Source organism: Vidua chalybeata, chromosome 1, assembly GCF_026979565.1.
Source record: "Vidua chalybeata isolate OUT-0048 chromosome 1, bVidCha1 merged haplotype, whole genome shotgun sequence".
Taxonomy (NCBI): Eukaryota; Metazoa; Chordata; class Aves; order Passeriformes; family Viduidae; genus Vidua; species Vidua chalybeata.
In genome coordinates this window covers 118,484,128-118,497,063 of record NC_071530.1, presented here as the reverse complement: position 1 = coordinate 118,497,063, position 12,936 = coordinate 118,484,128, and the positions used below count along the sequence as shown (strand labels likewise).

At 40.0% G+C, this 12,936-nt stretch overlaps 1 protein-coding gene across 3 annotated transcripts in view; it reads right to left on the bottom strand.

Annotated features, from left to right (window-relative positions):
• The window catches only part of TRIM55 (tripartite motif containing 55), a 34,682-nt gene that overhangs the window by 16,373 nt on the left and 5,373 nt on the right, over positions 1-12,936 (bottom strand). For 2 of the 3 annotated variants that reach the window (XM_053949039.1, XM_053949047.1), the window contains exons 3-8: positions 9,239-9,404; positions 7,425-7,520; positions 3,340-3,573; positions 2,199-2,221; positions 1,978-2,102; positions 938-1,161 (exon numbers count right to left, since the gene is read on the bottom strand). In XM_053949039.1, the coding sequence (XP_053805014.1) occupies positions 938-1,161; positions 1,978-2,102; positions 2,199-2,221; positions 3,340-3,573; positions 7,425-7,520; positions 9,239-9,404 (868 nt within the window). Of the gene's footprint in view, positions 1-937; positions 1,162-1,977; positions 2,103-2,198; positions 2,222-3,339; positions 3,574-7,400; positions 7,521-9,238; positions 9,405-12,936 lie in introns of all 3 variants that reach the window. The other variant, XM_053949057.1, reaches the window with a different exon arrangement.

The window sequence follows — 12,936 nt, the reverse complement described above, 5'->3', positions numbered from 1 at the left end:
ATTTAAGAGCACCTTCACATGACTGGTGAAAACTCACACATGTTTTTAGATCAAAGGAAGAATGAATCCACAGTACTTATTATCACTTGTTTTATGTGGGGAGCTTGCTACAATCAAAGATCCTTTGTGTGCTTTCTTGTTCTCACACAGGCCTCTTCAAATATATTCACAGCAGCCTTTACACCTCAGCAACTTCACTGAGTAAATTGTCCAGGAGGAGAATTTGCTAAGTTAATGGTATGCAAGGCAAACTAAAGTAGCACATGAAGTATATTTTAAAATGTACATATTTTAGAATATGCAGCAATTATGGTCTCATTCTAATCAAATTCCATAAGAAAAGTGTTGGCCTAAAATATTCACACCCTGAACCTGTTTGCTGTTAGGTAGTGAGAGACAGTTTCCTCTCCTGTTTGGTGTATGATATTCCTGCATCTACCTAGACATATCCCAAGGATGATCAGAGCAGAAAGCAGCAAGTGCCATTCACAGAAAACAGATGAGAAGTATAATCTAAAAACTGGTAGTGGAAAGCTTCCTAAATCCAGAGGGAATGCCAAATTCTCTTAGTATAAATATTTTAACAATCATCTCATTTATAACAGTTAGTCTGAGTTAAATCACAGCAAACAGAACATTCATTATAATGCACTTAACTCCCAAACGGAGTCTTTTTTATTTATAACTTATGTATCCCATATTTATCTTAATTTATCTAGCAGCTATTTTTTTTTGCTTATCAAGGACACATGCACAGGTTGAAGTAAAGTTGCATACATGCGTACAAGGGCAATAAATAATTTTGCTCTCCAGTGCATTGGTTCCCTTAGCCCTGCTCCTGAGTTATGGTGCCCACAGGACACAGGGGAGCATTTTCTGGCTCTGCCAGGTGCACTCAGCAAAGTTGGCAGGGCAATGGGGCAGCAGAGACATTTACCTGACCAGCTGGGGCAGCCAGCACCGGTGCTGGAGTGGGCTCAGCCACGGGCTCTCCCCCTGCACTCTGTGCTTCAGGGTCCTGCTGAGGTGGCTGTGGTGCTCCCTCTGACCCTTCCTCTTCCACCTCTTCCTCCTCTTCTTCCTCTCCTGATGACTCTGTGTGGACTTCACCCAAGCCTTCACCATCCTCTGTCTCCTCCTCTTCTTCTTCTCCTTCCTCCTCTGATAGGACACGTGTAAAAGGACAGGTTGAGCACCATGTGAAGATGGCTTCAGTCTTTAGGTAATTAAGAAGCCATTTGCATTTGCACATCAAAGTCACTGACAATCTTCTGCCTGGCAGAGGGGGTGCTGGTGAGGAGCCTGCTCCCACCAGCCTGGACTGGGCACTGCCATGGAGCTGCCAGCAGGAGCTTTGGGGCAAGGAAGACACTGAATACACATGCTGGTTAAAATCTTAAGCTGGCCCTTTCCATGGGAAGGAGGACAGAAATTCCTGTCAATGTAGTTATCCTCATGAGGGATGTGCAGCACAGCCCTGCACATTTTGGGGAGATGCTACAATCTGGCACAATCTGTCATGAAAGAAGTCCTTATTCCAAGGAATATATGTTTCTTTTAATGCCATTGAAGCTGTCCTCATAATTCTTTACTGGGTCAGTGCTTTGCAGTGCATGACTGGAAGTTTGAGATATGAACGTGCCTAAACCAGACTGTCAAACTTGATCAAACTGTTGTTTTTGTGCCATCTGACAAATCCTGTGGTCTGCAGTGGTGGCTCAGGTTGTTTCCAGAGGAAGGCCTCTAGCATTGGATTTTCTTTAGTATAATCACACTAGTTATCCTAAAGAATGTGCAGGGCCATTCTAGCACCTCAGAGAAATAAACCTAGATTTGTTTATCATTGATACATAATGCTCTGGTTACATTTTGGCATAGAGAGAAATATCTGATTTGAGGTTTCCTACTCAGTATCATCATGTGACTCACACACAGCTGCCATATAAGAAAGAAATTTTGGTGAAATAAATTACATACCTCTGTCAAAATCAATTTCTCGTATTATTTTTTCTTCTCTACTGAGGTTCACTGTGAATTGGTTCATATTTTCATACCCATCCTCTATTTTTTCCATTTGAAATCCTTTAGAAGCTTCAGTAATTCTAAAATAGAGATTGGTTATTGGCATTGGATTTGAAGATAAATTTATAAATTGTAAGTGATTATAAAAAACAAGAGTCTCAAGTTGAAATACTCACTTTTGTAGCAATGTTTTGGCATTCTGTGGAAACAAAAAAGAAATTATTCTTAAATGATTCAATTTTTTTCAGAGATTTTATGCATTGAGAAATAATTCTTACAGTGGCAGCTTTTTAAAGTACTAATAATGATTTCATAAGTGACAGCCATGACATCTAGGAATGAGATGAAATTTGGATGGTAATTAGTATACAGCTGAGTAAACCTTTCAGTTCTTCAAAGATGTTTTAATTAAAATGGGAATATGATGGGAAATATGCACAGTTGGTAGAAAAAAACCCAAACAGAAATATTTATTTTCTTTTTTTTTTTTTTTGGTTGTGTTTGTGGTGAAAAACATTTGGTCTGTTACCCTCTTTAGTCACAGTAATTACATCTTTGACTATCCGTATATATACATATATATATATATATCTCCAAGGGCATCCTTTGGGAGAGACAAAATTCTATTTAACTCAGAAGAATATTGTACTCTTCAAAGGCAATTCTTTGATTAAAGTAAGTGTTGGTTGTTTTATTTTGGTTTTGTCTGTGTTTTTTTGTTTGTTTGTTTTGTTTTGTTTTGTTTGGTAGAAAATGCCCTTCCAGCCTTTAATATAGAGGAATTGTAAAATTGCAAGACAGAAATTCTACACCAATGAATTCATTGGATGGTCTGCTAATGGTTCCCTACTCATCTCTCTTGAATTTACAGTAAGAAAAAAAAAATAGGTAAAGGTATCAAAATGTAGCTTAGCATAGATTATTGAAAAATCAATACTTTTGTCAATTTACAAGTGAAACCTATAATTCCTAGAAGTTCATGTACACATGAACATATTGTCCCGCCATGGTATTGGTGGGAAAATAAAGGTGACGTGGAAAATGTTTGGATTCCTGTTTCTTCTAAGGGGACTAGAAATTCATACACAGGATAGTATATTTTGGTGCAAATAGCAAATACTCATATTTTTGATTTGGATATGATTTTCAGGAAGAGCAGTTATTTGTCTGAACTGATTCAGGTGTTTAAAAATGAGTTTGTATACATGTTCACTTGAAGACAAACAAACTCTGAATGGGCCTATAATTAAGAAATGCTTAAATAATATTTCAGTAAGCCCATTCTTCTTTTTCTATCTCTATTTATAGACTTTATACCTGCAAAAACACAGCCATTTCTGGTTCCTCCATGAACTGAATTCCTGATTCAACCAGTTTTGACACAGCTTCCAAGTGATCCGCATACTTCTTCATCAGGGAGCGGATGTGTTCCAGTTTCTCCTCTTGGGTTCTAGTGATTATTTGTGTCATCTCATTTTTTCTTTCTTCCAGTACAGAATAGAGATAATCAAATTTTTCACACAACTGTTCTTTCTGTCGTCTGCAGCATTCCTGTGAATCATTTGGTTTATGTTAAACATGTTATGTTCTTAAAAGGGTTTCTATTTTTACAGTTACTTGGAAGCATTTTCATCAAAGAAATTCCTCTTTCTGAACAGTGCAAAGGATTCTGAATGACCCCAGAGACTTTTATAATTTTCAAAGTCCAAGCTGTTGGAACAGAAGTTTAAAAACTCTTCTCAAACTCTGAGTTTCAAACCACTGAAAGCCCCCAAACAGGTTATTGTATAACTTGTGAGTCTGCTAAAAAAAGTAAAAAGGTATTTATGATATCTGTAGTGATACATCAAAGCCTGCAGAAAAAGTAAAAGCTCCCACTGTATTAGCAGCTGGGTCCATTTGCGTGAACAGAATGGTTTTAAAAGGAGCGGGCATCTCAAACAGCTCTGGAGATTTTTCTTTTTCTGCCAGAGTACTTGGAACAATCCTGGCTGGGCTTGATTTTCATATACGCCCTCTTAGACTCTATTTGGACAAGAGGTGTCCATTATATTCCATTTACTGTGCACTGAATGAGGTAGAGGTTCTGCAAAGAAAATGGTGCGTGACAGAAGCACAAAGAAGGAGGGATCAGATTCCAACCGTATGTTCAGGCACTGATTTTCACATCGTTTCTTGAGACACTTCTAGTGTCCCTCCAACCAGACAGCAGCATCTTTCACTGAGTTAGGAGGATGGGTTTGATCACTGCTGCATTGAGCACTCTCTCAAAAGAACAGACTGCACTTGTAAAGGAGGATTTATGGGGAGGAAATGGGGGACAGATTATATATAATGTCTGAGGTCTACCAAATAGAAGTACTTGAGTCATCTGTGTGCCCCAGGGCATGACTTTATTGTGGTTAGACCTGGTTGTGGATGGTGGTGATTATTTAAATCTCTTTGCTAGGAACTGAGGCTGAATCAATTCCTCATCTTTGTCCCTTGAGGCATAACGCTGAGATTCTGGCACCACAGGATTATTAACAGTCCCACAGAACTTTTGGTAGTGATAAGACTTACTATTCACAGCACTTGGCCAGAGAAAATCCCACTTTTTTCTTGACTTCCAGCCAGAGCTCATTCTTATGAGTGGTGATAGTCTGCTCTGTATCATTCAAAGGAGAAAGCCTTTCAAAGATCTACCTTTGGCTAAAAATCACTGTCTATATGAGGGTGGAGAGGGGATTGAATGCACATCTTGATGCATTGACCCAAGTATCCATCTCTGCTTCCCACTGAGGAGGGGTAGTCTAAACAGGCACTCCTTGCAGGGGGTGCAGGCTTGTCCTGCCCTTCTGGGAGTCCTTGTCACTTCCCAGAAATTCCTAAATACTAATTCCTAAAGTGCAATTACAGGGTGGGGTTAAAGAAGTTTTCAAACCAACAGGGTCATGGTTTCTGAGTGTCCTTCTATGTTCAGACCTCAAATAATCTTCTCTCACTCCTCTCCTAGCTTTCTCCACATGAAATGTCGCTCATATCACTTGTAAAACAACCTTAATTTCGAGACAGGTGAGTGCTATCTTTGTCATTTGACACAGGACAAGTGCTAGGGGAAGAAGAGCAAGCGAGTGATAGCAGGGTGCTCTGAGAGATCCTTCCCTGTCTTTAAGCACTAATAGATAATATTTCCTGCCAGCAGATATTACAGAGTTGTGAATCTCATGAGTGAGAGTGCAAAATGGGTTTCTAACTGCAAATGCTGAAATATTCTCTTTCTGCATAAAAAGTTCCCAGATGAAGCCTCTGCCTGATGGAATTACTCTAATGAGATTCTGTGTAATGAAAGAGGTTAACAAATACATGACTTTGCATTCTAAAAGGTTCTCAGCCTTTTTGTTTTTTAAAGCACAGCTACATCAAAAAGAAAGGATTCCTTGCTGCTGAGCATGAATCTCACTGCTTGTTCCAAAAGCATTGACTGGCCTATGCTCTTAGCATTTGAAAAAACACTGTAATTTCTCCTTTGTTATTTGACTCATTTATAGAGCTAAAGAGAACCTAATTATTGATTATAGTTTTCCGGTATTTAGCATTTTATATTGCTTTCTCAATTTTCAGTATAATATGTGAATAAGGTCGACTTTTCAATCAGTTAAGAGATGTACAACTATTTTTTTGCTTTTCTGATTTTTAAGGTTGGACAGGAACAGTGCCTAAATGTAGAACTGTAGGCTATTACTTATTCCAGCTAAAAGTAAAATGATGTATTTTCTGCTAAAGCGGATTTTTATTGTTCTCTGCAAAGTGTTAAGCAGAAAGAATAGACAATCCTGGATTGTGTTATTTCCATGTGTAAACATTTCTGAGTTCCAGCTGTAGTCTCTTTCTTCAAGGACAAACTGATGTCAATTCAGACAAAGCTCTTGCATAATAGGAAATGTGATTTGCTTGAAATGTAACATGGAAGTACCAAGGTAAACTCTAAGATCTGTTTTCTGCAATCTTTGACTTTAAAGGTGAAAAGCCTAATAAAACATCAGAAGGTAAAATGGCTGCATTTTCTTTGGGCTTTGACTTTAAAGGTTAGATTTTAAACTGAGTGGATCACTCTGAAGAAGCTAGTTTCAGAAACTATTGTATTTTTTTAGGTATTTTTAGCACAGTGTTTTCTCCATACTTCAGACTAGGTGTTTGAAGATTTGTTTCTGGTTCAGCTAGTTCAGCTCAAATGAGTGTAAGCTTTTGCTTTTGTATAATTCAAATTTCTGCAGTTAACCTACTTGAAAATCTTATTTCTGCCTTCAAAGTCCTGATAGCAGCCAATTTCATCCTTGTGGCATGAAGGCTTCCCAGCTACAAAGTTCTGATTGCCATTAATGTGCTCTCTCTTTTACTTGGGCCAATGGGTTTGTGTTTGAAACAAACTCAGACATTTTCTGTTCCTTCCTGCTTGGAATTGTGTACATAGATTGTATAATTGTTTTTTCTTACTAACTAGAATCTGTACATCTTGGATTAACTTATTTTTCCTTATCATTCCTCCTTTCTGCTCCAGCTCTGAAGGGTCAATATAATTCTAATTGGGCTGAGAGGGATGCAACTCCTTCACTAGATGTTTCATCAAATTCTGATCACAAAATCAATTCATATGAACTCCATTCAGCCTATTTTTCTGTGATGCTCAGATTGGTCAAAGTTTATGTTTATATTTGCTTTGCTGATGTAAAGCTCTCAGAGGAAGTGAAAGCCACTTCTGCTATTGAATAACACAAAACTAATTCCAACTCTTCCAGAGTGGGACCTTCACCAGAAGGTCCAGTAAGAACCCAAGCTCTTCTCTCCCATGAGCAACAAAACAAGACTCCTTAAAGGACACCATATTAAAATACTACTTCTGTGCAGAAGTCAAAGCAACCAAATACAGAACAAATACTGACATACCTGTGAACCATGCTGTGCCTTACCCTGTGGCTGAGACTAAGGCTCTGTTCACAGGACCTGTCAGGCTTCAGACTAACTGATCTTTTATGTAAAGGTCTTAGATGGTCTTACATGTAAATCTAAGAATCTGATCTTAGATCTTAAATGAGCTGGGAGTTGATGGCATTTTGGTGGATCTGCTTTTAACGTCAGTGAGATCCTATCCCACTAAGAATATTGAGCAAGTCTTGCTGATATGGATTATCCTTACTCTTTATCCCCCACCATATAGCAAATGTCAGAGGTCCTGAGCAGGATGTACTCTTTGGCTGAGGCAGTACATCTTGATAATGTACAAAGCCACAAGGAATGGTTTAGTGAAACAATGTGGGAATGCATCTGGGTAAAGTGAGGTCTGTTGAAGAATGATCATTACCAGAAGTTTAAGAGATGCAATGTCACACTGAAATAACTGCATTTAAAGAGGTGGCACCTACCTCAACTGTCTTGCAGGTCTCCTCCAGCTGTGTGACAATCCCTTGCATTCTGTCATTGCTCCCCACCAGGACTGCAATGCCATCACTCAGCTCAGACTAGGCAGTAAGGGGAAAGCAAGCAGAAGGGTGTTAGGTGCTGTCGCACTTCAGGGTGACACATCTAACAGTGGGGAACAGGGGACAAATAAGCCATACCCATGATATTACTTCACCTTTCCACCAGAACTGAGAAAAACTGGAGCTTTATGTGTCCACAAGATACCTGCTTGAATTTTGACATTTTTTTCCTCCCTCAACACACTATGAAAACATTGACATTTTGGAAATTTTAATGGAAAACAAACTGTGGTTTGGAAAGACTGAATCACTTTGTTCTAGGAAGTTCTTCTAGATGCTTTTGTCTGAAGTGCTGTTTCAACAGGCCCCAAATATTTCCTTTGGGTTTGTTGAGGGAAAAGCCTTGCAAATGGTTGTTTTTTCAGTGCCTGGGTCTAGCCACAGCACTGTGGTATTTCCCTGAGGACTGTGGCTCTTGGCCTTGGAATAGACAAGAGGTGGCTCATGGACCTGGAGGGAGCAAGGTGTTACAGAGTGCCTGGCATGCAGGCAGTGGGGTTGGGGTTGTGGTGAGAGGGGACAGGAGAAAAGGAGGAGAAGAAGGTAGAGGCTGAGCCACTGACACGAGGGAAATGAGTGGAGGAAGAAATAACCTGAGTGTGTGGGTGGAGATGATTGTGAGGTATCCCTAAGATAGACAAAGAAGGCAGTCCTAGGGAACTTGGGGAAGGTGCTGGGGGGTGCAAGGGGCCCTTGGCACACCACTGTAGTAACAGAGACAACTGTGTTCATGGCCTCCACAGCTCTGTACAGGATCCTTTGAGGCATTCACAGCTCTATAAAGGCTCCTTTGAAGAATGCATCCTGCAGCCTCCAGGTTATGCCTCTTATCTTGGGCATGACAGCCCCTTTCCATGGGCTCTCTGGAAAGGAAGACACAACTTGCAAATCTCCATGCAAAATTAGTGATTGGGGGCATGGATTCAGTCCAAAAAAACTTCTCCTTCTTCTCCCATCTTTTTTTTTTTTTTGATTGAAAAGGATGTTTTTAACTCCTTTCCTAAAGTAACTCCTCATTTGTAGTTTACATGCACACATGCATCTCTGTGACAAAGTTGGAGGCTGGGATTGCAAACTTGGCCTGTCTGATTGCTTGCCCCACTGGGGCCCTCCAGAAAAATGAGCTGTTTATCTCAGGAGGATAACCCAGTGAGTCAGGTTTTAAATTAACACTGTATTAAAAATAAACAAGTCTTTTATTGGTGACAGCAAGGGCAGAAGATGTTAGGTACATCCTGTGCTGCCAACTATTGAATATTCCTTCATTCACTTGCAGGAGGAGGTTTTTCACTTAACTTTTCTTAAAAATGGCATGCTTAAATGTAAAAGTGTCTGACAGATAACTATTTGATTTGAAATGGTCTGTTGTCTTTCCAGTTCTTAGTGTTGGAAATGCCACTTGTTTGTCTGATCTAAAAGAACTGCAAAAAGGGATTAGGAACGCAAAAGAGAAATCCTCAGCTCCACATCAAAATTGGGACAAATTGTAGTATATTTTTGTGTGATCTCTCATAAATATATTTTCCTGTGTTTCTAAACAGTTTCTACAGATTTATAAGGGCCTTTCAGTCACACACATAAGTGGCAAAGACAACCCCAAACCCTTTTGGAAACTCGTAGGAAGGTCATGGGAATATTTTCCTGTTGATGGTCCTGTCAGTTTCTTCAAGTACTTTGAGAAACAAAAGGATATTTACCTTCTGTTGCTGGTAAACATTTGTGAGAGGAGCAACCTGGCAGTCTTTGTGAGCACCAAAGATTTTGCACAAGGAGCAGGTGGGCATTTCACAGTTCAGACAATAAATATTAATTCTCTCATCTTCGTGCTCTTCGCACATTGGCTGGTCACACTTCCTTTCAGGTCTGCAAAAGAAAACATTTGTTTAAAACAAAGATGGTGCTCATGAGTTTCTAATACCACCACTTAGAGTGTTAGCATGAAATATGGTACATTTGTGTAGCAGCATCCAAGATTGACTGAATACGCAGCATAGACAAACCTGCCACATGGGATGACTAAAGAGACAATGGTACAGCTTAATACAGCTCAAATGACACAATATGATGCGATGACACTACAGCAACATGACTTCATGTGTGGATTCCCATATGAATGAGGAATGTGATTGGGAGTGTGACAGAATGTTTGCTCATATTTAAAAATTCAAATAACCTCACTAATCCTGGACTCAGACTACTCATGTATTTTAATTAGCATGTTATCTAACATCTGTCTGAAATATGAAACATGTAATTTCATTCTGGTTCATCATGCAAATTGTTGTGCACTTAATGCAGCAAAACTGCTATAGGGGTGACTAACTCTAAGCAAGAGTTGAAGATACTGATGAACTTTTAGGCCTCTAAATCTCTGCTGCTGAGCTTTGTGAGGCCCTGGTTAGGACTGTCAATATTAACCAGCACTGGGTCCTTACAGTCTTTACTTTAGGCCAGCAACCAAAACAAGGTGTCACACAAATTGATTTCACCCAGGTGGCACATGTCTAACTTTACAGTGTCAAATGTTTTAGCAGTAGTTAATTCATCTGTACCCAGCAGAAAGGGCATGGGCCACACAAGTGTTCTTCTCCTCTGCTAAGCCAGGAATTGTTGCCACATTATAGCTCAGTCTGATCTTCTCTTCACCAAAACCATTTGGCTGTATACACACAAGTCTGCTCAACCTGCTATCTTAGGATAATTTAGTTGTAGCTTCCTTCAGATGATCCACTTAACCAACATTCCCAGTGCAAGCGACAGCTCTGGTCTGGTGTGTGTGGGCAGGGTGGCGCTTTCCTGAGCCCACACTTCAGGCTTAACACCCTGAGCACATCTGTGGCAAACACATGAGTGTGTAAGGATGTGGTACAGAAGACAGGGGCCAGTAAACTGATAGAAAGAGTGTGTCTGGGATTCAAGCCTTCAAAAGTCACCACTGTTACTGTGGCAAGGTTCAATATTTTCAGCACAAACCATTATTCCCTTCTGCTACTGTTTGGAAAGATAACCATGACTTACCTGTAGCAAGTGGAACAATGGCATCATATAAATATTTTTTTCATCATTAGAAACTATGGAATTTAATGGAATTACATGGGAACCTTTTAGAAAGCATTTCTATGGAACTCTGTAGCAAGGAGGCAACCAGCCATTCTATTAAAACTTAAAATGTATGGAAAAAATCATTATTTTACATTATGCTACAATAGAGTTTTTTCCATAACGTTTGGTAGAATGGATACGGCATTTATTTTTTAATGATGAAATACAGATTTTCTCTTCTAAGGCTGAAGAATTTCTCTTCTGAATATGATCAGTTAGATGCATTAGGAAAAAAAAATCTAGCAAGAGACAAAATGTCTCACACATTCGTGGGTTTTTTTTAATCCAAGAGTGCCGTGGTATTTAAAGGGTTCATAAGAAAAATCTGTAATCTGCCATATAACATGGTATACCAGAATAAAACAAGACAAACACTTCTGAAGAAAGCCTCTGTTATGTGGGTCAGACTTCCAGCATTCGTTAACACAAGGCACTTTGTCAAATCAAGCATTGCTTCAATGCTGGTTGAAAGAGGTGTGTCTCCTCCATAAAAAATGCTTTACATTGTTTGCAGCTTACTGCTAACAGCCCCTAATATATTCATGTCATACTGCATCAGTGGGAGGGCCCATGTGTGAGTGCAATACAGTGAATTTCAAAGTGATTAATTAAGCCTGAGATAGCAGCTCTTCCTGCAAATATTTACAAGATCAGAGCCAGAAACTACTAGAATTTTATTGGACACTGGAACGGTGCCACTTGCATGAAAGACACATTACATAGTGCAAAAAGGTGACGGTGTCAAGCAAGTTCAGCCAGAAGCAGCCAACCTTCAAAGGTGCCGCAAAGAGCTGGAAACAACCTGGCAGAACTCCCTGAAACAGTGGGGCCCTGAAGTGTCAAAAGACTAGAAATAAACCGATTTACAGTCTCCTTCCCAGGCAGTGCAAAAGGAGAGATTTTTAGCACACCACTCCTTGACTTCAGATGGGATCCTCTAGATCTGTGTTGGGGTAGCAAAGGCTGAAACACAACCTCTAAGTTTAAAATGGAGATTGCTTCTGAAACAGGAGATTAAAGAATAGCTGATAGGAAAATGACTGCATGGCTTCAGTTACAGAAAAGATTCACCACAGCTCTGCTGGTGACCAGAGAAATGTCAGGTTGCTGAAATATCCCGATAACTTTGTGGTCTCATTCTTGGACTCTTCTTTTTGAGATGCTAAGCCTGTGTTTGAGTGCCAGAGGCCTTTCCCATTGACATTGTGTTAGGACCACACCTGAAGAACTGACTGGGTCCTATTCTGGACTGCCCAGTACATGAAGACATTGACATACTGAAAGGAGTCCAGAAAAGGGCCTTGAAGATAATTGAGGGTCTACAGCAGCTCTCCTGTGAGGAAAGGCTGAGAGAGCTGGAACTTTCAGCCTGGATCAAAGAAGGTTAAGGGGAATCTTAACAATGACCTTGATCTTACCAATACCTTTGGTTATCTAAATACCTGAATGGAGGGTGTAATAAGGGTAGAGTCAGGCACTGTTCAGTGTCAGGACCAGAGGCAATGGGCACAAACTGAAACATGGGAGGTACTCTCTGAAGATCAGGAAACACTTTTTTACTGTGAGAGTGACGGAACACTGGCACAGGTTGCCCAGGATGGTTGTGGAGTTTCCATCCTTGAAGATACTCATAAGCCATCTGGACATGGTCCTGGACAACTGGCTCCAGGTGGTCCTGCTTGAGCAGCGGGTGGTTGGACCAGATGACCTCCAGAGGTTCCTTCCAATCTCAACCATTCTGTGACTGTGATTTGGTGAGGCAGTGCAAAGTTGCTGGACACATAAAGAAGCACACTTTCATCAAGAGCATAGCAAGACCTTAGGAAAACTGCTGTTAGAAAGCATGTTTTCTGTAGGATTTTTTCAAATCCAGAAAGGCCTCTACTGAATTCCTGAATCCAATTATGATAGTGTTTTTTACCGAGGATCCTGGTGTCTGCACCTGGTCAGGGGATGACGAGGATCTGCATGGTTCTATGAGGCACAAGTCAGGTCATTAGTAAAGATATGAAACTGCATTTGACATAGTCCAAAGTCTAGATAAACAGTATCTACTGCTCTCTTCTCATGCACTGAGTTAGTCATCTCACTATAAAAGGCTTTCAGATTGGTCATGTTGATTTCCTCTTCATAAATCCATGCTGACTATTTCTAATCACCTTCATGTCATTTATATATTTGGGAATGGTTTCCAGGAGGGTTTGCATGAAATACTTTCTAGGGACCATTGTGCATGACTAGCTTGTAGTTCCCCTGATTTTCCTCCTTGCATTCCTTGAAGATTGGAGGAACA